Here is a 26,095-nt window from a genome sequence, read left to right as displayed (position 1 = left end):
GCAGGCGTCTCTTCCAAGTTCTTCTTCGGATTCCTTCGTCCAGTGGTCGACTCTGCCTTCCAAGCCAAAAAGGCTTGCCTTTTATGCAGGTTTCTCCCATTCATTCCAGCCTAGCTCTCATTCACACAGCAGGGTGGCTGTCCTTGCCCAACAGCCAGCCGGCTAATCCCCTTTGGGTGCATTCCTGTAACCAAGGGGATCGAGCACGGAGTTTCGGGCACCTCCCTCACTTCTACCCCTGCCAGACATAGTGGAGCCAGAGGTGGGCTTCACTCGTGAATCCCACCAAAGACAAAACGAACAAAGGGACCAAACCTGATTTGACGCACAGTAAATCTCAAGAGGGACCTTTCCAACAAGAAATGTCAAAAAAAGAAGACAGGGGTTATTTTGACAAAATGGGCACCCATGGGTGTCTTACTGCAGTTGCAATTGCAGCCCGCGGTAAAAACACACAATGGTAAGAAAAAGTAAACCACTGCCACCACCCATTAATTGCAGAAAGGGTAACATATAAACATGTTAAATGAAAAACTAGACAAAGGGGATACTAAGTAATCCCTCCAGCACCCTATTGTAAGATGGTGTGTGCTGGGTCTAGAAAGTTACAAATGTAAAGTCAATGTCACTTTACTGTTCTTGGAAACAGTAGTTTATCCAAGAGAAGGTTTTTAAACCTTTGGGAAATCTGAAAGACTTCCCTGTGGCACTGCACTGAAGGTGCTATGTGTCACAATGTAAAACGATGAGGCTAAATCGTCCTAGATTCAAGTAAAAGTGCTGGGGGTCTCTAGGGTATAGAGGAATTGGCACATTTCTGAGAATTCTCCCTAACACCACATGTGCTGGTTTGATCTCTCAACGCCAGAACCGTTTCTGGGCCATTTTACTGCCGCTACCCACAGTTTACCGCCAGAATTTTCTGATTGGCTGTGGGTCGATGCAGAAGTCCAGAAAGTGGTTGAGGTCTCAACTACCTGCCAGATCTTGGTGCCCAAGGGTGTCAACAGATGTTGCCTCCATACTAGGACCATTTGCTGCCATGCTGCTGCCTTCTTTTGCTCACCGTTCTGTTCAAATCTGTTTTCCTATTTTCCCTCCTAGCCCTGAAGTCTCCCTGATCAGATTTTTCTCTTCTCGCTTCAAGGTAGTGTTTCTTTCCTGGGTTGCTGGAGCCAGGGTTCAAGTCGTAGAGAGCCAAATCTTTCAAACTTCACACGTGGGAAAGAGCCATGTACTCAACTGATTGCATTGCATTGGAGCCGTTTTTGACAAATCTACCGACTAGAGTCCTGTGGGTCCTGTGGTGGGTGATTATTTGAGATACTCTCCCCCACAACCTCCAGGTGTTCCACTGGACCATGATAGAGATTCCCTTTAGGCGTGTCTTTGCTGCAGTCCCCATAGATTTCTATTGGTGGTCCCCTTGTTCCGCTTCTTCTTTCTCTGTGTCCTGGGGCCTTTTTCCAACCTCTGGAAGACTTCTTTGGGGGACTCCTGTAGGCTTCTTATGTGACAATTTCTACTAACTCTGATTTCCTATAAATTATTGAATCCGCTAACTGTTATTAAAATGTTTTGCTAATTCTTGGAAAACTTTGCTAGGCTTTATAGTTGTTCAGTTCTCTCTTTGCCTATAATATATTATTGTATGTGCCTGTGCATTAATACTTGTTTATTGCCTTAGGGAGTTAAAATTAACATGGAGTGTACTGTTTAGGCCTTAGGGATATATTACTCACATAAGGCTTCCCAGAGCGGTCGTTGCCCTTGACAATGCTGCTCAGAGAAAAGGTCCCCCAGTGTTTGTGGTTTTCCTTCAGCTTTGATACTTGTATCCACTGGTTTGCCTCTGCGAAATGGCACAACATTCTGTCCTATCAGTCAAAGTCTAGCAAAGGAGGAATCCAATCCCACTAAAAGTAAGGATCCACAACATTTAAACAGGTAGGCGGCTGTCAGGTAGTGGAAAGTCAGCTGCCTCCCATCTGCCCAACACAAGACATCACACTGGTTGGAATGTGGCGCTGTCTGGACATCTCCGCTCCCCCTTTCCTGCAATCACGTAGGTACCAAGGATACCCTCCTTGTCTTTTTGCAAGAATTCCATGCAGATAGATGCTCTAATAAGATTCTCTCTGAGCTGAGACGGTAGAAAGAAAGCTATAAAAAAGATGAATCCAAAAACAGGGCTTATACTATGATGTCCAGCCATTTTAAGTATATGGTACTCAAAAAGGCATCATTGCCATTAACACAAAGGTGCATGCAAGTGCACCTGGAACAAATAGTAAAAATGGTTTCACTGCCAAAAGCTTCTTGAGGGCAGATTTAAAAAGTAACAAAAAGTTAATTTAGTGAAAAGAACATGGGGCACAAAGTGTCCCTACAGTTCTCCAATTGTGCCATTAAAAAGTGAAGGTGAAAAAGCAAATGGGAGCATTCTCCCTACTCTGGTAACCAGTGCACCCCCAAACAATGACTACATCACTTATCCCAAAAATCTGTTGGTGTCCAACTCCATGGGAGAAATGCTGAGGTCACATCGAATTCAACGGTGGAAGTTGAAAAAAGAAACATTGTTCCTTGACCCATTGAGTAAAATCCATCAATTGATGCTAATTTGATGCTAATTTACAGGGAGCGGCCCCTAACAGTGTGGTCCCAAGTGGTTTTTCTGATTGGCTTAGTTTCTTTTTCTTAAATGCAGTTAAATGTGATTCTCTATATATAGGTAATGTTAGATCATGCAATGATTGGTCATCATGTTCTTATCCTTTCTTTTGATACATAGTTCTATCTCATAGTATGATCACTTAACGCTGTTTACTGTACATTGCCTGCTTGCTTTTCTTTCATTTTTTTTGTTGACATTTTTCTTTTCCATGTAGGTGTTAAGATCATCACTCAGCAGGTTCAGCCCAGTAAAATTCTTCCCAAACCAATGACTGCTACTCTGCCCAGCAGTAGCAATGCACCCATCATGGTGGTGAGCAGCAACGGCACACTCATGACCACTAAACTGGTCACAACGCCTAGTGGTAAGTGGAAATCCTCTTGGTGCTTTGCCCGGAGATAGTGTACATATAAATGCCTCTTGGGGGATTTGAAACAAATTATTTATGTTAACTAACGAGCTGATTTGTCCAAATACTGTGTTCCTGGGCCTGAATTAACCTTTGCCATAGAGTGAGTCACCAGACATTAACGGTACAGCGTTGAAGGTCGGAGTAGAATTTTCAATGGTATCTTTGCAAATAGTATATATAGATGCGTACATTCACATTTCAATGTGCCCAGTGCACAGGAAATACCAGTGCTTCTCCAGCATTGGATCTTTCATAGATTCAGATGCTTGAATATTCCCCGTCGTCAGACTGGGAATCCTCGGTGATAAATTTAATAATACATTTTTTTTTTTTATTTAAAAAATATACACACATTGCTACCTAGCAGTGTATGTACATAGCCCATTATGGCCTATGAGCCATTTCATTGTGTAGTCCCTCCACCTCACTTTGGTCCTTTATGGCCCCAGCCAATGAGGTGGCAGGGCTTAAGCTCCGCCCCCGGCAGCCATCTTTAGATTTTTCACCGCAGGGAATCCTCAAGCTCTCTGAGCTTTTTCAAATTCTTTCTACTTTTGTGTGGAATATATTTATTAAATATATTCCATTTTGTTCCCCTTCTCAGGGGCTTTGTTTCCAATTAACCTGGGAGACAAAACTTGTTGTTTTCCTCTCAAAATCGTCGACTGAACTTTTCTTCAGAAATGGAGGCACCTCAGGCTGTCAGGAAGCCTTCCCTGTTCAGGGACTGCACGAGGTGCAAAAAGAAATTGGTTTACAACAAAGACCCCCACGAGCATTGCATTTATTGTCTGTACCCACATGACATTAAAAAATGCGAGATTTGTAGAACTTTTTCCACCAAGACCCTTCATGACAGGCATAGAAGACTCCTTTCTTACCTGGAATCCAGGGATCAATCTTCGGACGAAGAGTGTGTCAGAACAGCTCCTGTCCAATCCAGCACTCCATCTGAGAGACAAACTTCAAAGAGAAGGGCCTCTTCAGTGGAAAGGAGTTCCTCTCCCAAGTCCAAAAAGAGGAAGCTGGAATTGATACCCTTTCTGCCTCCAGTTGATTTACCAAGCCAGAAGAAGTCTGCAAAATCTGCCTCCAGAGGTAAGGAGGAGTTTGCAAAAAACGGGGGGGGGGAGTCGTCGGCGGGGAAACCGCCCACGAATGAAGGGAAAGGTAAAGGCCCGTCATCGGCCATACCGTCGACGAAACCAGCAACGACGACGACCACGCTTAAGACATCGTCGACAATAAGATCATCGTCATCGGACACGTCGACCGCGAAGCAATCGTCGACGAGCAAACACCACTCGTCCACGAAGCATTCATCCATGACGCAGTCGTCCACGAAACGCATTCCACATTCGTCAACGAAGCTCTCGTCGACGGCAAACCCTCAGTCGTCGACGGAGAAGCCCTCGTCGACGGGAAAATCTCAGTCGTCGACGGGAAAATCTCAGTCGTCGACGAAATCTCATACAGGATGTTTGTTGACGAAGATAGCACCGCAAATTACGGAGGAATTGCGGCCTTCCACATTTGAAACTCCTGTCATTGAAAGCAATGTCATTGAGAAGAATACTGAAACTGAACCACTGGTACAGCAATTTTCACCTTTGGGTCACATGGCAGAACTTCCGGATGTAATTCTTCAGGAAGAATTCTCTGATGCGGAAGTGATGGAAGAGTCCACCGGTCCCTTACCTAAACAATATAGCCCTCCTTGGCAACCGTCCACGGGAGAATCCGAATACCCTCATGACCCGATACTCATGTTATCCGTGCAGAGGATTGTAGAAGAATTTTACAGGCGGCAAAAGGAGAAGCAAATTCCGATTGATCCCATAGAAACAGGAATTATTCCTAGAGAGTCATCTCCGATTCCAGGCACATCTGGTTGTTCTCCTCACAGGAGTAGACCGCAAAAACGGATGGGATCACCGGAACCTGCTCGAAGACCAAGGAGCAGCACCCACAGTGCTTCACCTACAAGAGTCCCGTCGCGACAGTCATCGTGCAGACCGCGATCTCCGGATGTGGACCCCACTATGGTACCGTCCACCATCTCGGTATCAGACTGGCAGGAGGATCCTTTTAGAGAATTCTCGGAACCAGAAGAAGGAGAAATAACACAGGAGCCAGACGCATCCAGTGAGTGGGATGACTACGTAGTCGAGAAGCCAAGGAGGAGAGACTCGCCGGGCAAGGCCTCACCGCCGGATGATCTCGTCTCTTTCCACACCATTATAGGTAAAGCCGCAGAATTGTTTAAAATTCAGGTTTCTTCTGAGGAAAGGAAATCAGTGCTCTATGAGCACAGGGACAAACGAAGGAGGACAGTGACCACAATTCCTCTCCTCGATACCATCTGGGATTCCGGATCCAAGATCCTATCCACCCCCTTATCGACTCCGGCGCTGGTGTCCAGGCCAGAAAAGAAATATAAAGCTCCGGATTCGGCACCTCTTTGTTTGAGAGGTCATACGAAACCAGACTCGGTTATCACAGTGGCGGCCAGAAAAAAACTCGCCAACCCCTCCTCACCGTTGTCGGCACCACCGGATAAGGACGGACGTAAACTGGAAGCCATGGGCAGGAAAGTATCATCTTCTGCATCGCTTACAATCAGAGCGGGCAATGCGCTGGCCATGACCGCAAGGTTCGATCGCGAGCTTTGGCTCCGCATGTCTAAATTGGCGACACAATTACCACCAGAGCTCCAGGAGGAGGCAAAATCGATAATCGCGGATGGTGAAGCAACATCGGATCACATGATCGATGCAGCGGTTGATGTGGCCGAATCAGGCTTCAGGCAGATGGCGCACGGCACAGTGCTCAGAAGGCAAGCCTGGATGAAGGCTACTAACTTTAGACCTGAAGTCCAGGCGCAGATATTAGACATGCCGTTTGATGGACAAGATCTCTTTGGAAAGAAGATAGACGATCATTTGAAGGGAATCAAGACAGACACGGACACAGCCAGAGCCATCAGTTCTTTAAAGGACAAAAGTAAGGACCATCGGTCTTTTCGTCCCTTTAGAGGCTCATCTTCCAAGTTCAGAGGATACGGTCGTTCCTCGTATGGTCAAAAAGCACAAGGCGGCACGTACCAAGACAATAAATATTAGTCATCCAACAGATACGCCCATAGAGGCAGACGTGGCTCCGCCCAAGGGAAGTCGCAAGGCAAGCAAAACTGACGAACAATGTTTTTCCCCTCTTCACCACACCCCGGTGGGGGGAAGGGTGAGCCAGTTATTCCAGCGCTGGCAATCAATTACATCGGACAAATGGATGTTACAGGTGATCCAGAAGGGTCACACCTTAGAATTTCTGGACCAACCTCCTTCCCTGCCTCCAACATCTCGCAGAGTGCATATGTTAAGACAGGTCATGTCCGAAGTGCAAAAACTGCTCCAGAAGGCAGCAGAGTCCCTTATTCTCAGAGGGGAAAAGGTTTCTACTCCTGATTCTTCCTCGTCAGAAAGAAAAACGGTCAATGGAGACCCATCTTGGACCTGAGGGCACTCAACAAATTTATCAAGCGCATAACATTCAAGATGGTAGCTTTACAAGGGGTGCTACCTTGGTTAAACAAGCACGACTTCTTAGCCACTTTAGACTTGGAGGACGCATACTTCCATATACCGATCCATCCAGCGCACAGGCAGTTCCTCAGGTTCACGGTGGGAGAGCTTCACTTTCAATTTCGAGTGCTCCCGTTCGGGCTAAAATCGGCTCTGAGAGTTTTCACAAAATGCTTGGCGCCGGTAGCAGCAAGTCTCAGGAGGGCAGGAACGGACGTTTTTCCATACCTGGACGATTGGCTGATAAAGGCAAGTTCCGCTGCAAAGGCTCGCTCGGCAGTGTCGAGGACTGTCAACCACCTAAAAGAGTTAGGTTTCTCCATAAACCAGACAAAATCCTGCCCTATTCCCAGCAAGGTAGCTCTCTTCCTGGGAGCCGAACTCGATACCAGCATTCCCAGAGTGAGGCCATCCGCAGAAAGAATAGCAGCGATTCTACGCTCAACTTCAAACTTCCTACAGAAAGAGACAACATCCGTACGCTCTTACAAATCCCTATTGGGCATGATGTCATCATGCATATTCCTCATACCGAACTGCAGGCTTCGCATGAGACCTGTGCAGGAAGCTCTGGACCACCAATGGAAACAAGCTTTCGGAGGCTGGGAAGACATTGTCCAGATTCCATCGACGTTGCACAAGGCCCTTGGATGGTGGAATGTTCCGAGGAATCTTCTGCAGGGGATGCCGTTTCAAGCACCGACATCGACCCTTCTGCTGAGGACGGACGCTTCCTTATCAGGTTGGGGCGCTCATCTTGCGGACCTCCAAACCAAGGGCTCTTGGTCGACACAAGAGTCCCAGCTCCACATCAACGTGTTAGAGCTCAGGGCCGTAAGGTTGGCGCTGAAAGCCTTCCTACCGGTTATAGCTGGTCAAGTTCTTACAGTCCAGACAGACAACACGACCTCCTTGCACTATACAAACAAGCAGGGAGGCACGAGGTCACAGATCCTGTCGCAAGAAGCCCAACAGCTTTGGGCATGGGCCTTGCACTACGGGGTGCAGATCAGGGCAGAGCATCTTCCAGGAGTGGACAATGTCCTAGCGGACAGGCTAAGCAGAGAATACTCAGCGTCCCACGAGTGGGAGCTGGACTAAAAAGAAACCCAACGGATATTTGCCTTATGGGGCCATCCGCAGATCGACCTTTTTGCCACGAGGAACAACAAAAAATGCAAGAGATTTGCTTCAAGATACCCGGAGCACCAATCACTGGGAGACGCGTTCTCAGTGAATTGGTCGGGGAAGTTCCTCTATGCCTTCCCACCCATTCCCCTCATGTCGAGGGTACTTCGCAGGGTAAAAGAACAGGATTGTTCTTTGATTCTAATTGCACCGGATTGGGCACGGCAAGTCGGGTACCCGACGCTGAGGCACCTATCCTGTCAACCCCCGATTCGTCTCAAGACGCATCAATATCTACTGACGCAACAGAACCGCAAGGTCCTCCACCACGACCCGAGGAGCCTGTCTCTCAAAGCATGGTTCCTGAGCAGCGCAAACTGATGCACCTAAAGTTACCATCGGAATGCTGGGATATCATCAGGGCCGCTAGAGCCCCGTCCACGCAAGTCACCTACACAAGGAAATGGACCAGGTTTTCCAAATGGTGCGAGACCTCTGCAATCGATCCCCTCACGGCCTCGGTTAATCAGATTCTGCCCTACTTGTTGCACCTGGCTAAGTCAGGGCTCTCTCTGTCCTCTATCAAGGTCCATCTGTCAGCCATAGCGGCTTACACAGTAACCGCGGAGACGCAAGCCTTACTTTCCTTACCAGCGGTTAAAATCTTCCTAAAAGGACTGATGCGTACTTTTCCACCTACACCTACACCAGTTCCGGAATGGAGCCTCAACACCGTCTTAACAGCCCTCATGCAACCTCCCTTCGAACCCATACACAGATGCGAAATGAAATTCTTGTCCTGGAAGACATCTTTCCTGATAGCCATCACATCAGCCAGAAGGATCAGTGAGTTACAAGCTTGGTCTTCTGAACCCCCGTTTACTTTGTTCCAGAAGGACCGCGTCATCTTAAGGCCTCACCCGAAGTTCCTCCCCAAGGTACTTTCTGAGATGTCGTTCACTGAGCGCATTGTTTTACCAACCTTTTTCCAGAATCACGCTTCTGAAGCGGAAAGAACATTACATTCTCTAGACGTTGCTAGAGTGTTGAAGTTTTACTTGCAAAGAACCAAGGAGTTCCGCTCCTCAAACCGGCTATTCATTTCTTTCTCTGGCCGTACCAAGGGTCAGCATATATCTAAACAAAGTCTGGCACGCTGGGTATCGTCCTGCATCATCCACTGCCATCAGTTGAAAGGCGACCCTTTAACTAGACCGCCGTCTGCGCACTCCACCAGAGGAAGGGCGGCGTCAACAGCATTCCACGCAGGGGTGGCATTGAAGGACATATGCAGAGCCGCCACGTGGAGCACTCTGCATACTTTCGCCAAACACTACTGCCTGGCTGAAGATACCAACAAAGAAGCTGCAGTTGGACAGGCAGTGCTCCGCCATCTCTTTGTATAAGGTAGGACCAGCCTCCTTTCCCACCTTTCCCGAAGTATGTAACCGTTGTGTTGCTGCATGGTAAAGGTTTGATCAGAAATATGTTTTTTCTGTATTTATGCATATATATATATATATAGGTGGCATGTTTTAACTGCTTGGTATTCTATTCAAGCATCTGAATCTATGAAAGATCCAATGCTGGAGAAGTCTTAGTTACTTACCTGTAACTGTATTTCTCCAGCATTGGTATCTTTCATAGATTCACATGCGCCCGCCCGCCTCCCCTGAGAGGCTGCTTCTATGCTCGGCATCCATCATACTGTAATCTCTACGGTTCAAAATCTAAAGATGGCTGCCGGGGGCGGAGCTTAAGCCCTGCCACCTCATTGGCTGGGGCCATAAAGGACCAAAGTGAGGTGGAGGGAATACACAATGAAATGGCTCATAGGCCATAATGGGCTATGTGCATGCACTGCTAGGTAGCAATGTGTGTATATTTAAAAAAAAAAAAAAAAAATTATTATTAAATTTATCACCGAGGATTCCCAGTCTGACGACGGGGAATATTCAAGCATGTGAATCTATGAAAGATACCAATGCTGGAGAAATACAGTTACAGGTAAGTAACTAAGACTTCCAAATATCAGTGAGACACCGGATGGCGAGAAACAGTATCCCTCTACTCCCTGTAACACCTTTATCCCTTCTTTCCCGATGGGATATTTAGAAACTCAATCCCCCTGACCCCGTTTTCCGGTACGAACACTCTTACACGGACAGCCCGCTCTGGGAGAAAAGACTTGCACCCTAGCCATGCAACTGACATGTCCCAATACCATGGTCAGGCGCGGTCAGGTAATTATCGTCAGTCACTCACACCTGACTTCCATTGCACTTCCTCCCCACATGGATAAAAGGCGGAGCACGAGAGCACTCTCTGAACGAGGTGAAGCACGCAAAAGTACAGCAGTTTCGAATCAGCAGATGAATGAGGGGAGAAAGATGGCAAGGCACAAGAGGTTCGTGAGAAGGGTAACCCCCTTGACCTTTTCGGCAGGAGGATGTTATTTTCATGAAACCTTCAAGGCAGAAAGCAGAAGACCAGGAAACCAGGCTGAAGAATCCTGTATTGTGTGTCAGAGATATCGAGGGCCCTCCCGCGTAGCTGACCAAGGAGCGGAGGAGTTGCAGACACCCTGGTATCGTCCTGGGCTCCAAGAACAAAGAAACAGACCAACACATCTGGTGAGTTGGGGAAACCAAGGCCAGACCGGTCTGTGTTGAATCCAAGGCTGCAAGCGGCAACATTGTAAAACGAACAAACATTGTTAAACACGTTCGATGAAAGACGCAAGTAAAGCTAAATTGCTGGTGAATGTTTGAACTTAAAAGGAAGGATATGATACCGTTGACGGAGTGGTCAGGCACAGTGAATATGCTCTATCGAAAGTCTCTGTACGGTGTTGCAACAAGGTAAACAAAAGTAGAAGATTGCTGTAAAGTACAATTGTGTAAAGGAATCTAAGTGGTCCTGCAACGGTTAAAGCAAAACCCATTGCACATTCAAAAGTCTTTGATTCAGATGTAAAAAAGGGATCTGAGCCCGGAAGAGGGGAACCATGGTCTGAGCCGGGGTGAGGGAGACCAGATTGTGGACATTGTGTGAAAAGGGATTTAAGCCCGGATGAGTGGGATCCATGGTCCGAGCCCAGATGAGGGAGACCAGTCTTGAACTTATGAATCTGAGGATACTGACAAAGGAAAGGAACTTTTGTGTTTTATTAGCTACATCAGGCCTTCTGCAATAATAGACTGTCATTGTGAGAGAGACTTTGGTGGAAGACCCTGATGCCTATGTGTTGAACTGTTAAATTGTGGCCAAGACGCCAGAATGTATGTGAAGCCCGCACATGCCGCCTTGCCCCGTGCTGAAAACGTGGGGAAGGGGGAAGCCAACTGCTCAACTATCCTGACCTGTCGTTTCTTGAACGCTTTTCTTTTGTATACATTGCTATCTCACATAACCTTTTATTTAGAAGTAAGAATTGGCAATAGGTTTAATAGTATAGGCCCTTTTATTTTGACAGACTGCACTAGGACTGCGTTACTATTATATGATGGTCGTAGCTTGCTCCCATCCTTAGATTTAGGTTTAGATAGGCGTTATACCAACCCAGTGAAGTTCAACAAACACCCTTGAACTGTGATCACTTGTGTCTGTCTTCACTGTTTGATACCATGCTTTCCTTACAATACCAAGACTTTGCATAAAAGTTTCCCCAAACAGGCTCCAAGGGGAACGCCCTATGGATGAGTTGGTCAGGGAAATCTGCTTAAGCTTTTCCACCGTCCCCACTCCTCAACAAAATAGTGCACAAAATGCACCAATAACAAGTCACTCTGAACCTAATAGACCAGATATGGGATTGACAACCATGGTTTTCACACCTACTCAAACTAGCAATGTGCAAACAGATCACGCTTCCTTGCCCACACAACATGCTTTCCCAGTACAAAGGGACAACAATCCATCCATACCCTCAAACTCTGAACTTGGCAGCTTGGTTAATGAAGTCATAGAGTTTGGACATTTAAACCATCCACGGAGGTGTATGGCCACTCTAAAACAAGCACAGAAACCTAACATAAGACACTGTTATTTTAACAAGTGGAAGAGATTTTTCATTTGGTGAAGGTCACGCAACATTAATCCAATTGACATAATCCATCGCACTTCGTTCACTATATGATTTACCTCATAGACTCGGTTCTAGTCTTTAATTTAAGTTTACTTGGCAGCTCATATCAAAACAAAAAATCGTGGTGGAAAGTACCAGTAGCTAAGCATTCATGGAAGGAGTTCAAAGACTATATCCTCCCATTTCAAGGATGGGAGGATATACCTTTTTGGGACCTCAATGTTGTACTCGCAAAACTCATGGGCCCACCTTATGAAACCAATGCACAAAGCCAGTCTTAAGCATTTAACTTACAAGGCTGCTTTTCTAGTGGCTATCTTTTCTAAAAGACGAATCAGTGAACTGCAAGCATGGTCAGTCCAAGACCCATTAATTATCATTCACAAAGACAAGGTGGTTCTTAGAACACATCCTAGGTTTTCACCAAAATGTAACTACACAGTTCCATGTTAATCAGTCCATCGAACTTCCTACTTTTTTCCAACATCCTACTAATTCGGCAGAAAAATCTCCCATACGCTAGATGTAAGCAGGGCTGTCACGTACTCCCTAAACAAAACTAAACCGCTAAAGAAAAACAGATCAACTCTTTGTTTCCATAGCAACTGGCAGAGCAGGAGATCATCTCTCTAAAAACACGATCTCAAGGTAAATGGTCAAATGAAACCAGCTTTGCTACTCACTCTCAAAAAGACTTTACCTTCTACACCGAGAGCCCACTCTGCTCGAGGCACAGGGGCTTATTTAGCATTTACTAGCTGGGGTACCCGGCATTGCCCCTGTCCTGATCGAGTGGTGTCTCATGTGCCCTGGATGATGTTGCTTTTGTCCTCTTGTCGGCAAGTCTTGCTTAAGTTTGCTCTGGTGTTTCATGTGCCCTGGAGGATGTTGCTCTTGTCCTCATGTCAGCAAGTCTTGCTTCAGTTTGCTCTGTCATCTTATTTGCCCTGGAGAAAGTTGCTCTTGTCCTCTGGTCGGCAAGTCATGCTGCTGTTTGTTGTTGTGTTTCAGAAGGTCTTGATATTGATTTTCGCTTTGCATCAGATAAACCTTTTCCAAGTGATGTTTGTTTTTTGTTCGGCATGTTTCAGTCACTCAGTGGCTTCAGCACATTTGAAAAAATGTCCAAGAAAGATTGATTGATTGTGCTCTCTTCTTGTGAATGAAGTTAAGTAAACTGTAACCTTACCATTTCCCATATTTGGAGTGGCTTGATAAGTACAGAAATTTCTTTTTTTTGTATTCCCTTTAAAAATACTTACAGTAGTAATACATTTCAAAGGAATAACCAACACATCGAACATTTAGCTTCAGCCACTTTTCAAAATTTTGCATCCTTCTAGTACCTACTGTAGTGAATCGGGGTGAGTATCAGTAAATGAGGGTTTCGAGGGGATTGGGTCCTCCGACGTATTCCATATCTATGACATGTAATCACCACAGCTGTGCTGCTTCGGAAACTTTTTTCTGCGTCCTGCGTCGATGACGTCGATGCGTCGTCGTCGAGGACCTCCTCAGACGTCCGACGTCATCCGATGTGATAAGTAGGACGCACGACGCCCGTAGCCTCAGTTCCGTTTTTTCCGCGAACGTGTTGCTTCGTGAATCTCGGTTAACGCCTCGACTCTTTGGAGTTCTGTTCTTCTCGGTTCTTCGAACCTGTTTGTTTTTGTGAAAATCCTTCGTGTGAAGATGTCTTCTACTTCGTCTACGACCCCGCGTCCGGGCTTCAAGAAGTGCGGGGAGTGTGTGTCCAAGATGTCGGTGACGGACTCGCACGACGCCTGCCTCTGGTGCCTCGGGGAGGCCCACGACACGGATGACTGTATCGACTGCCAGTCGCTCACGTCCAAAGCCTTACGCGAACGTAAGAAGAAGTTGTCGGTAGGTCGGGTGTCCAAGCCCCGGAAGTCGAGGTCTGCGGGGCTTTCGACGGATGATTCGAGGGGTGACTCTCCGCGTCATCATCGGAAGTCTCGTGGGTCTCCTTCTAGGAGTCGGTCTCGCCACTCCTCAGCCTCTTCGAGGCATTCTCGGAAGCGCCGACACCGGTCGTCTTCCAGGTCCTCTTCGGAGGACTCTGCCCGGCACGTCGCTTACCCCACCAGCCGTGCGACGCCGGAGGAATGGGCTTCCTTCGGGAAGAAAATGCTGGCGATTCTTGAGTCGCACGGTACTAAGCCGTCCGCGCCCCCCCGAGTGGGGTCGGTCGTGAGAGGTCGAGAGACACCGCTCGCAAGAGTGGTCGGCACGAGTCACGGGAGAGGTCCCGTTCGGACAAGGAGACTTGTTCTCAACGTACCCGTTCCAGGTCCCAGTCCTCGACGCGTTCGAGACCGTGTGCACCTGTGAGGTCTTCGAGGAAGACATCGACGTCTGAGGCGTCGACAGGCTTTCTCGAGGCTCCGGCTCCGAGGAAGTCGTCGAAGCCGTCGAAGCTCAGGTCGTCGAAGGACACGCTCGGGGCTCAGGCTTCGAGGGCTGTGTCGACGCCGCCGATGCTGGCGGCGCTGCATCTGACGTCGACGCCGATTTCCTCGACGTCGATCCTCTCGGCGCCGATGCCTGTTCTCTCGACGCCGGCGGCGATTCGATCGACGCCTTTCGTTTCGGAGGTACCCCGTGGCACGGGGGAACCCCCTAGGAAGGCTCTGGTTAAGAGCAAGCACTCTCGGGTGCCTTCTTTTCGCCACCTGGAATATATTTCAGAGGCGGATGAGGATTCTGATGGCCTAGTTCCTAGTCAGGTTCCAGATGAAATTGTCTCGGGCCATAGTCGGTTTGACGATTTGAGGCAGTCACTGCATGATGCCAGTGGACTGGACACCTCTCAGGAGGTGGAGTTTTGTAGGCCTGAGCCTGGCTCTCATGCCGATTCCTCGTACCAGCGCCTTATGGCTAGGGTTTCTGAGTACTTGGGATGGTCTGCTCCCCCAGGGGAGTTTGTGCAGGATGATCTAACGGACATCCTTGATGTTGGTCCCCCAACTGACCCGGTACTGCCGTTCCATATGGCTTTACAGAGAAGGGTGGCGGCGGCTTGGACTGCTCCGGAGAGTCTCCCGGCGGTGGGCAGATCCTTGTCGCAAAAATACCGTCCAGCCAGTAGCGACCCCTGCTACTTGACCAGGCACCCCACTCCGGAGAGTTTGGTGGTGCAGGCGGCCACGGCCCCGGCAAAGCAGGCGTCGTACCCTACCATCCCTCCTGATGGGGACGACAAACATTTTGATGGCTGGGCGAAGAAAGTGTTTTCTTCTGGTGGTATGGCGCTTCAGGCGGCCAACTCCATTTGTGCCTTGTCTCGTTTCACACACACTCTGTGGAACTGTGTTGCGTTAGCGGCTGAACATATTCCAAAGGGGAGGAACGGGATGGTTTCCTTGCTATGGTCCAGGATGGTAAGGATGCCATGTGTGAGTCCGTTCAGTCGGGTTTGGACTTAGCTGAATGCGTCAGTAGGTCCATGGCGGCGAGCACCGTGATACGCAGGTTTGCGTGGTTGCGGAAGTCGGGGTTTGCTCCTGATGTGCAGTCCCGGCTCCTCAACCTGCCCTTTGACGGTGAACACCTTTTTGGCAGCAAGGCTGACGAGAGCCTTGAGAGGTTGCAGACCTCAAAAGCTGCCGCGAAGTCGTTGGGCGCTGCAGTTCGCTAACCTCTGCCTTTTCGTCCTAGGGGACAGCAGTGGAGGGGTGGTTCCTTTCGCTATTACTCGTCCTTCAGTAAAGCGAGAGGAGCTGGCAGTCAAAGAGGCCAACGCAGGGGTACCAGAGGTGGACGACAGGGTACCCGTGGTGCCAAGGCCGCTCGGGCAGTTGCCTCTTTGCACTCGGGTAACGCCGCAGCCTCTCCCACTCAGTCATGAGGCCATGTCCCATGGTTCGCCGGTTGGGGGAAGGCTGGCGCAGCATCTTGTAGAGTGGCACGCCATTACTTCAGATGTGTGGGTTCTAGAGATCATAACCCACGGCTACTGTCTTCCCTTTCGGCACAGGCCTCGCGACAATCCACCGGGGAACCTCTCTTTGCAGAGTCCGGATCCGCTCCTTGCGCAGGAAATTCAAGCCCTGCTGGCGAAAGGCGCCATAGAACTGGTGCCTGTAGCGGAGAGGAACAAGGGATGGTATTCCCTTTATTTTTTGATTTCAAAGAAAGACGGGGGATTGAGACCCATCATGGACTTGCGCGGTTGAAAAAACTCCTCAGGAAGGACAAGTTCAAGATGGTTACTCTCTCTCAAGTCCTCCAGGCCCCTCAGCGTCAGGACTGGTTGGTGTCTCTCGACCTCAAGGATGCTTACTTCCATGTGCCGATCCATCCCAAGCACAAGAAGTACCTGAGGTTCGCGTTTGGCGACTCGCACTTTCAGTTTCGGGTCCTGCCGTTCGGATTGACCTCCGCCCCAAGGGTTTTCACCAAGCTCATGGTGGTGGTGGCAGCGCATCTCAGGCAAGGGGGGATTCACGTCTACCCCTACCTGGACGATTGGTTGATCAGGGGGAGCTCTCCCGAGCAAGTCCTGGATCATCTGTCCGTCACCTGCCACTCCCTTCACAGGCTGGGCTTCTCCCTCAATTTAAAGAAGTCCCATTTGACGCCAACACAGCGGCTCCAGTACATCGGAGCAGTGCTCGACACTTCCCTGGGGCAGTGTTTTCCTCCCCAGGTGAGGGCTCTTCACATTCAGCAGATGGTGCACAAGTTTCAGCATGCCCAGACGCTCCCAGCGTTCGAGTTCTTGAGGTTGCTCGGCCTCATGGCATCCTGCATTCTTCTGGTGCCAGAGGCTCGCCTGCGGATGAGATCTTTGCAGTGGGCACTCACGACGCAATGGTCGCAGTCCTCCGGCAGGATGTCGGACCCGGTTCAGGTGCCGCCCTCGGTCGCCCGGGACCTTCTGTGGTGGGCCGTCGAAGGCAACTTGATGAAGGGGGCTCCATTTTGGCTTTCCTGGCCGGAGGTGACGATCGTGACGGATGCATCCCTCACGGGATGGGGAGCTCATGCCAACGGGCTGACAGTCAGCGGTCGTTGGTCTCCGTCGGAGTCCAGACTCCATATCAATCTGTTGGAGCTGAGGGCCGTCAGGCTAGCCCTGAAGGCTTTTCTGCCGACTGTGCGAGGAAAGAGTGTCCTGATCCTGACGGACAACACAGTGGCCATGCACTACCTCAACAAAAAGGGCGGGGCAGGAACACTTCCTCTGTGCAGGGAGGCGATGCAGCTCGAGTTCTGGGCCATCCAGCAGGAAGTTTCGATCTCGGCAGTTCATCTGGCCGGAGACGAAAACGTGACGGCGGACGCTCTGAGCAGGCAGAGCGCGATCTCTCACGAGTGGGAGTTGGCTCAGGAGATTCTCCTGGAGATCTTCGCCCTTTGGGGGACCCCTCAAGTGGATCTCTTCGCCTCCAGTGTCAACCGGAAGTGCGAAAGGTTTTGTTCGCGGGAATTTCCTCCAAAAGGAGCCTTAGGAGACGCGTTCGTGGTGGAGTGGTCATTCCCGCTGCTGTACGCATTTCCTCCAGTCCCCGTCATCCCGCAAGTGCTGCAGAGGTTACGGAAGTTTGGTTCCCAGATGATCCTCATTGCCCCGGAGAGGGCTCGGAGGATGTGGTACCCGGACCTTCTCGACTTGTCCATCTGCCCTCCACGTCGTCTTCCCTACCGAGACGATCTGCTCTCATGGGAGGGGGGTCCGGTTCTCCATCCAGAGGTCAGATCCCTCAACCTTCACACTTGGCTTCTGAACGGTTGAGGTATAAGGATTGGGACCTCCCTGAAGACGTGATGGAGGTGTTGCTTTCGGCCCGAAGGCCAGCAACAAAGTCTCTGTACCGTTGGCGTAAGTTCTGCGACTGGTGCAGAGTTCAGAATGTGGATCCTTTTGCATGTGACATCCCCATGGTTCTGTCCTTTTTACTTTCTTTGGCCCACAGGGGCTTGCAAGTGGGTACCATTAAAGGTTACCTGGCGGCGCTGTCCATCTTTAAGCGCTCGTCTGAAGAGTGTTCTTACTTTAAAATCGCTTTAATTTCACAGTTTCTGAAAGGGCTCACTAATGTGTTCCCTCCGTCACCTTTCCTGGTGCCTGGTTGGGATTTAAACCTTGTTCTTAGGTTTCTTATGGGTGCTCCGTTTGAGCCTTTACTTCTCCAGCATGGGGTCTGGCATGGATTCACATGCTCATGAATATTCCCCGTCGTCAGGCTGGGAATCCTCGGTAAAGAAAAAACCAGTATCAGTTTCGTTTCTGATCTGTCTTTCGTAGTAATAACCAATCACTGGTCTCTGCGTCATACTGACCACAGCCAATGACTGCCCTCTACCTAAGCACCGCCTCTGGCAGCCATCTTCAGATTTTTACCGCACGTTCATGTGTTGGGATCCTCGTGCTATTGCTCTCGAGCGTTAGTGCTATTTTTCGCGCTTTTTTCACAAAAACTTCGATTCTTTCGGTCAAAAGAGCCTCAAGCTCCACCGATCCTACATCCGATCAACGGGGACCCGTGTCGGATTCGTCTGCGCCCCTCAAGGGTGAAGATTTCGTCGAGCTACACTTCGGAGGACTCCAGAAGCTTCTCAGGCCCGGTCTCGGAGATGGCCCAGGAGAAGGGAAGCTCGACGCCCGGAAAGCTGTTCAGGGTCTGCCCTGGATGCCAGCTGCAGAACGTCTTTAAGGAGGACGAACACTCTTTCTGCCTTTACTGCCTTCATGAGGACAAGACGCACGTGGAGAAGGACTGTGCGTTTTGCGGCAACATGTCGGAACGGACCATGAAGGACCGCCATCAACGTCTCGCCAACTGGCTGGAGGGTAAGAGCCCGTCTGGCGAGAAGAAGAAGAAATCCGAGCGGTCTTCTAAGACCTTTGAGGGCGCCCCGGCGACGGGGGCCCAACATAAGGCCAAGCACCGTGAGTCCGCTGGCACCGGGAGCGCCGAACGGTCGGGCTCTACGGGCGCCAGGCAGGGCGCACCCTCCCCGGCACCATCAACCACGAGCCAACGCTCTGGGTCGGGTAAGAGGAAGGCCGAGCACCCGGCGAAGCTCCTGGAGAGGCCCCGGTCGAGCTCTAAGGCAGAGGAGGAGCGTGGCAGTGCCCCCTCCCTCAAGGATAAGGCGGTGAGCGCACCTAAGGTGGTGAAGGCCTTGATCCATCCGACCAAGCCCTCTATCGAAACGGTCGCGGCGGCCCTGGCCCAGCCTGTGGAGGCTGCACCAGTGGTGGCGACCTCAGGGCCCAGGATCTCCCTGCCTCCTCGGAGGGAGTCTTCTTTTGTGCCCATCGATAGGACCCCCGTGAAACCCTCCGTGGGGAAGAAGAAGGGGGGGCAGGGCGTCGTCGTAGATTCGGCCTCAACCTCAGAAGAGGAGCTGATCGAGGTCTTAAGCCACGGCCTAGGAGTGGAAGAAGGCCAGCCCGTCGGAATGGACCCCGACGCAGGTGACGACGACGACATCGTCGAGGATACCGACGGGGCCCCTGCTCGCCCGTCGGATTCCCCTCTGCCAGCGCCGCAAGACAACTCGGCGGCCATTTTGTTGGCCATACAGTCCTTATGCTCCGAGATAAGGACGAGGCTACCGTTACCGACGGAGGAACCTCTCCCGTCGGGGGATCCAGAACCGGGACCTTCTGTTGTTCCCCCTACCAAGAAAAGAAGGATCCATCCACCACCTCCTTTTCAACCGTCGCGCCCCGTCCAGCCCTCCTCCCCGTCCACCCGAGGGGATGATACGGGGTCTGACACGGCAGCGACGGGTACGGACGACGAGGCATACGACGAGGATATTCCGTCGTCGCCTCCCACCAGGGCTTCTCCGCCCGACGAGATCGGATCTTTCCACTCCATGATCTCCAGGGCTTCCGAGCTTTTCCAACTCTGCCCTGAGGAGAAGAAAAAGGAAGGCTTCCTTTATCAGCGGCGCGAGGCCAAGAGGAAGACGGTCCTCGCAGTGCCTCTGTTGGACGACATTTGGGATGAGGGCCTTTCCCTCCTCAAGAACCCTTCCACTACGCCAGCTAGAAGAGACCGGTACGAGAAAAAGTACCGGGTCCCGGACACGGCCCCCCTATGCCTCCGGGCGCAGCCTACCCCGGATTCCGTCGTCTCCGCGGCAGCCAGGAAGAAAGCGGGGGGGGGTGCGGCCTCCACATCGACTTCCCCGCCGGACGGCGAGGGAAAGAAATTGGATGCTATGGGACGTAGAATCATCTCGTCGGCAGCGACGACGATTAAATCGGCCAACGCCTTGGCTATCGTGGCTCGCTACGACAGGGAGCTGTGGTACAAGATAGCTCCCCTGCTGGATTTTCTGCCGGACGACAAGAGGGCGGAGGCCCTGGAGATCCTGCAGGAAGGTGAGGTGGCCTCGGACCACGCCATCACCGTGGCGACGGACATCGCCGACACTGGGTTCCGCCAGCTGGGCAACGGCGTTTGCCTTCGACGTCGTGGATGGCTCAAAGCTACGGACTTCCGGCAGGACGTCCAGACCAGAGTCCTGGACATGCCCTTCGACGGGAACAACCTGTTTGGGAAGACAGTGGACGATTCCCTTCAGGCCATCAAGGCGGATACTGAGACGGCCCGGGCCCTTGGAGTTCTGCAGCAACGACGGACGCCCTTTCGGAGCGGCGGAGGCAAGGGCGCCTCCAAAGGTTCCGGCGGCGGTTTCGCTTCCTACCGTCAAGCGGCCCGCTCGTCGTCGCAAGAGGCCTACAGAGGACGAGGCAAGTCTAGCGGACCCCGCCGTCATCGCCAAGGAGGTCAAGGCGGCAAGGCCGCGTCCAAGCAGGATTGAACCGGCCGTGGGGTCGGGCCCCCACCGAAGCACCCCGGTGGGAGGCCGGCTGGCGGGCTTCGTCAGCGTGTGGGAGTCCATCTCCACCGACCGTTGGGTGCTGGACGCCCTGGCCCGGGGCCACGCGCTCGAGTTTCAAAGAAGGTGCCCGCGCGTCCCCCCCGTGGCCAGGAAAGAACTTCACGTCCCTCAACTTCTCCTGGAGGTAAAGGCGATGCTCAGAAAGGGCGCCATCAAACTCGTCCCAAAGAGGCTTCGGGGCTCCGGAGTCTACTCGAGATACTTCCTCGTGAAGAAGAAGACGGGAGGATGGCGCCCCATCCTAGACCTGCGACGTCTGAACAAGTTCATCAAGGCGCAGAAGTTCCGGATGGTCACCCTCCAGCACGTCCTGGGTCAGCTGGAGGAAGGAGACTTCCTATCGTCGTTGGATTTGGAGGATGCCTACTTCCACATTCCCATCCTAAAGGGGCACCGAAAATTCCTCAGGTTCGTGGTCCAGGGGCGTCATTACCAGTTCAAAGCCCTTCCCTTCGGACTACGGTCGGCACCCAGGGTATTCACCAAGTGCCTCGCACCGGTGGCGGCGCAGCTGCGCCGCGAGGGGATTCACGTCTACCCCTACCTGGACGACTGGCTCATCCGCGCCAAGACGAGGGAGCTCGCCGTGGTCCACACGGCAAGGACCGTCCAACTCCTCACGGACCTGGGATTCTCCGTGAACTACGCCAAATCCCACCTGGTGCCCGCGCAAGTCGCACTGTTTCTGGGAGCGAGGCTCGACACAGTGTCCCTTCTGGCCTCCCCGTCGGAGGAGAGGACCAGGACCATCTTGGGCAAGGTGCAACGGATGTTGGTGGCCGACGCGGCCAAAGTGAGGTCCATCAAGTCCCTCCTCGGGATGATGTCTTCCTGCATCTACCTCATTCCCATGTGCAGGCTACGGATGCGCCCGTTGCAAGAATTCCTGGATGCGCGCTGGATCCAGACGACGGGCAGCTTCGAGGAAAGGATCAAGCTCGACGAGAGTTTCCGACGAGCGATACGGTGGTGGGGCACCCGCGCGCATCTGACGGCGGGCATGGACTTCCAGACCCCAGCCCACCAGGAGACTGTGACCACGGATGCCTCCCTGGAAGGGTGGGGAGTGCACACCGAAAATCTGCACGCAAGGGGACTCTGGCTCCCGACGGAGAAGTCCCTGCATATCAACGTCCTGGAGCTCCGTGCAGTGTTTTGGGCCCTCAGGTCCTTCCTTCCGTCCCTCAAGGGCAAGGTGGTGAGGATCTTCACCGACAACACCACCACCATGTTTTACATCAGGAAACAGGGCGGAACCAGGTCCCCAGCGCTGTCCAAGGAGGCGCAGGACCTGTGGCATTGGGCCGTCGCCCAAGGGATTTTTCTGGTGCCGTTTCATCTGGCAGGGATAAAAAACACCATCGCCGACTCACTCAGCAGGGAGCTGCGCTCGTGCCACGAGTGGGAACTACGGCAGGATCTGGTGGATCGCCTCTTCCGACGGTGGGGCACACCCCAGATCGACCTGTTTGCGACGGCGACGAACACCAAGTGCCGGAGGTTCGCCAGCAGGTTTCCCCAGACGAGGAGCATGGGCGATGCTTTCTCGTTCCCCTGGGAGGGCCTGTTCCTCTACGCGTTCCCTCCCTTGCCTCTGCTAATCCGGCTCGTCAACCAGCTCAAGAGGTCACGGTGCAGGATGATCCTCGTCGCACCTGCGTGGCCGAGGCAGATATGGTTCCCGGACTTGCTGGACTTGTCAGCGTCCCCGCCGATCAAGCTGCCGGCGGACGCGTATCTACTCTCCAGGGAAGGAGGCGCCATCCTCCACCACGACCCGAAGTCGCTGAACTTGCAGGCCTGGCTCCTGCAGCGCTAGAGTTTGGAGGATACGACATACCGGCCGATTGCAGAGAGGTTCTTGCAAAGGCCAGGGCGTCCTCGACTCTTAAATGCTACGGACACAAATGGAAGAGGTTCTCTGTCTGGTGCCACGCACAGAAGATTAACCCTCTACGGATTACGGCTCCCCAAGTACTGCCGTACCTGCTGACGCTGGCCAAAGCTGGTCTGGCACACGCGTCCATCAAGATTCATCTTGCTGCGATCTCCCGATACACCAGAACCACGGGGCGGACGTCCTTGTGGTCTCATCGTCTGGTGAAAGAGTTCATGAAGGGACTGTTCAGATCGTTCCCGCCGGTGAAGGCTCCGGCCCCGGCGTGGGAGCTCAACGTGGTGCTGACCAAGCTCATGGGACCTCCGTTCGAGCCTCTGCACTCGGCCCCGTTGAAGTTTCTATCGTGGAAAACAGCTTTTCTTGTGGCCATCACCTCCGCACGACGAGTGGGAGAGATCCAGGCCCTTTCCTGCAAGGCCCCGTACTTGACTTTCCACGACACGAGGGTAGTGCTCAGGACGCACCCCTCCTTCATGCCCAAGGTACCGTCGGACTTCCATCTCAACGAACCCTTGGTGTTGCCTGTGTTCTTCCCGTCGCCTTCGTCGCCGGCTGAGAGGACTCTGCACTCGCTGGATGTGGCTAGAGCGCTGAAGTTCTACGTGGACCGCACGAAGTGTTTTCGGAAGACGTCACAACTCTTTGTGAACTTTGGACCTGTCAATCAGGGGAAGGCTCTCTCGAAGGCTTCCATTTCCAGATGGCTCTCCGGCTGTATCATGTACTGTCATCGGTTGGCAAACCGACCGCTGCCTGGCCGTCCGAGAGCCCATTCCACCAGAGCGATCGCAGCTACCACGGCGTTCCTTTCTGGTGTGCCCCTGCTGGACTTATGCAGGGCTGCTACGTGGAGGTCGACGCACACCTTCACGAAATTCTACTGCGTCGACCGGGATTCCAGGGAGGAGTCCAGGGTCGGCCAAGCAGTGCTGCGCAACCTGTTCGCCTGAGGTGAGCCTGGTGAGGAGGTAAGATGCTTAATGTTGAGTTTGATGTAATGCTTAATGTTGAGCCTTTGCCACCTCCCGTGGTTGTGCATGTGTGTACTGCTATGTATTCTTTATTCATGAGCATGTGAATCCATGCCAGACCCCATGCTGGAGAAGGAACAAGTTACTTACCTGTAACTGTTGTTCTCCAGCATGGGTCTGGCATGGATTCACATGCGAACCCTCCCGCCTACCCCTCTGCGGCTCTTCACTTGGTCATACTGCCACTTTACGTGCTTCCAAATCTGAAGATGGCTGCCAGAGGCGGTGCTTAGGTAGAGGGCAGTCATTGGCTGTGGTCAGTATGACGCAGAGACCAGTGATTGGTTATTACTACGAAAGACAGATCAGAAACGAAACTGATACTGGTTTTTTCTTTACCGAGGATTCCCAGCCTGACGACGGGGAATATTCATGAGCATGTGAATCCATGCCAGACCCATGCTGGAGAACAACAGTTACAGGTAAGTAACTTGTTCCATTCTTGCCCTTTGAGGCTGTTAACTCTGAAAACTATGTTTTTAGTTGCGGTTACTTCCGCTCGCAGAGTGAGTGAGTTACAGGCACTTTCAGTTAAGCCACCCTTCACTCTATTTCACAAGGACAAGGTTGTCCTTAGAGTTCGTCCTTCTTTTCTTCCAAAGGTAGTGATGAAATTTCATTTGGCCCAGAAGGTTGTTCTTCCGGCATTCTATCTTCCTCCGCATCCTGGTAAAGAAGAGGAGAGGCTCCATAGGCTTGATCCTAGGAGAGCTTTAAGCTTTTATGTTTCACGCATGTCCCGGGTCAGAGTGGACGATCAACTCTTTATTGGTTACGCTGGAAAGCGTTTGGGGCAAGCTGTGACGAAACAGACTTTGTCTCGCTGGATTATTTTGGCCATCTCGGAGTGTTACCGCTTGGCGGGTAAGGACCCACCGGCTGGCTTGCGGGCCCATTCTACCAGGGGTATGGCTGCATCTACTGCCCTGCAGAGGGGTGTTCCTATTCGCAACATCTGTGATGCAGCCACTTGGGCTTCAGTACATGCATTTGTACGTCACTATTCCCTCGATTCCATCCGAGGACAGGATCTGGCCTTTGGCAAGGCGGTCCTTTGCTCTGCTATTTGATTGGCTATTCTAAATTTTGATTCTAAATTCTTTCCCTCCTCCTTGCTCTGGTACTGCTTTGGGAGTCTGTCGTAGATATGGAATACGTCGGAGGACCCAATCCCCTCGAAGAACAAGTTACTTTCTTACCTGGTAACGTTCTTTCGATGGGATGGTCCGATGACGTATTCCATATCGCTCCCGCCCTGCCTTCCCCGCTGCAGAATTTTCTTTACGTTCCGCAAGGCTTTGTGTCTGACTGGCAGTTGACTAATGTCACACGTTCTGGAGGAAAAAACTGCAACTGAGGCTACGGGCGTCGTGCGTCCTACTTATCACATCGGATGACGTTGGACGTCGGAGGAGGTCCTCGACAACGGCGCATCGACGTCATCGACGCAGACGCCGAAAAAAGTTTCCGAAGCAGCACAGCTGTGGTGATTACATGTCATAGATATGGAATACGTTGTCGGACCATCCCATCGAAAGAACGTTACCAGGTAAGAAAATAACTTGTTCATCTAGGGAGTGAATTGTTTGGCATCCAAACATTGACTACAATCTTGCCCCCAGTCAATTGAGAAATCCATTAAAGATTTGGTAAACGTGTGTTCAACAGTGTGGATTTGTATAGCCGGACAGAGGCACACACAGTCTCTCCCTCTCCCTTTTTTCGCTCTCTTCGCTCTCTTCGCTCTTTTCGCTCTTCTCTCCCCCCCACCCTTGGATGCAATTTGCAAGTCTGCTCCATTTGTGCCTTTACTCTGCATTACTGCCGAAACACACACACTAGAGCAGATTCAAAGGTGGGACAAGCGTGATTAAAACATCTATTTACTGGTGTACCTTCACATACCCCACCTACTGCTCGATAATCTATGCACAGCATTTGACCTAACCATATCTGCACGCCACAGAAAGCATACATTACTCACCGTAATCGTATTTCTGATGTTTGTATCTGCTTAGTTTCACATGTGCCCACCCAACTCCCCTCCTGGAGTTGAAGGTGCATTGATGTTTTTTGTATCTTTACCGTTCTACGTTATCTTTCTTGTACTCACGCAAACACTTCATGCACCCTCATGTTCGACGTGTGAAGGACCATGGGTACAGTAGACGTCACACAAGGGATAGAATTACAAACCCGTCCAATCAACATCCCTTTTTCGAATTTCGGAAACAAGTCCTGCAATACTCTGTGACTACCACTAAATGTCAGCCTATGCATAGCATGTGAATCCAAGGAGATATAAGCATCAGAAATACGATTACGGTAAATAATGTTATATATATATATATATATATATATATATATATATATAATTAATTAATTTGTGG

The 26,095-nt window shown here is 51.3% G+C and overlaps 1 protein-coding gene across 5 annotated transcripts in view; it reads left to right on the top strand.

Annotated features, from left to right (window-relative positions):
* Nucleotides 1-26,095, top strand: part of EMSY (EMSY transcriptional repressor, BRCA2 interacting) — a 698,405-nt gene that overhangs the window by 162,297 nt on the left and 510,013 nt on the right. For all 5 annotated transcript variants that reach the window (XM_069640042.1, XM_069640040.1, XM_069640041.1 and 2 more), the window contains one exon: nucleotides 2,892-3,041. In XM_069640042.1, the coding sequence (XP_069496143.1) occupies nucleotides 2,892-3,041 (150 nt within the window). The remainder of the gene's footprint in view (nucleotides 1-2,891; nucleotides 3,042-26,095) is intronic.

This window comes from Ambystoma mexicanum, chromosome 7q (assembly GCF_040938575.1).
Source record: "Ambystoma mexicanum isolate Mex_15411 chromosome 7q, UKY_AmexF1_1, whole genome shotgun sequence".
Classification (NCBI taxonomy): Eukaryota; Metazoa; Chordata; class Amphibia; order Caudata; family Ambystomatidae; genus Ambystoma; species Ambystoma mexicanum.
This window is presented reverse-complemented; position numbering and strand designations above follow the sequence as displayed.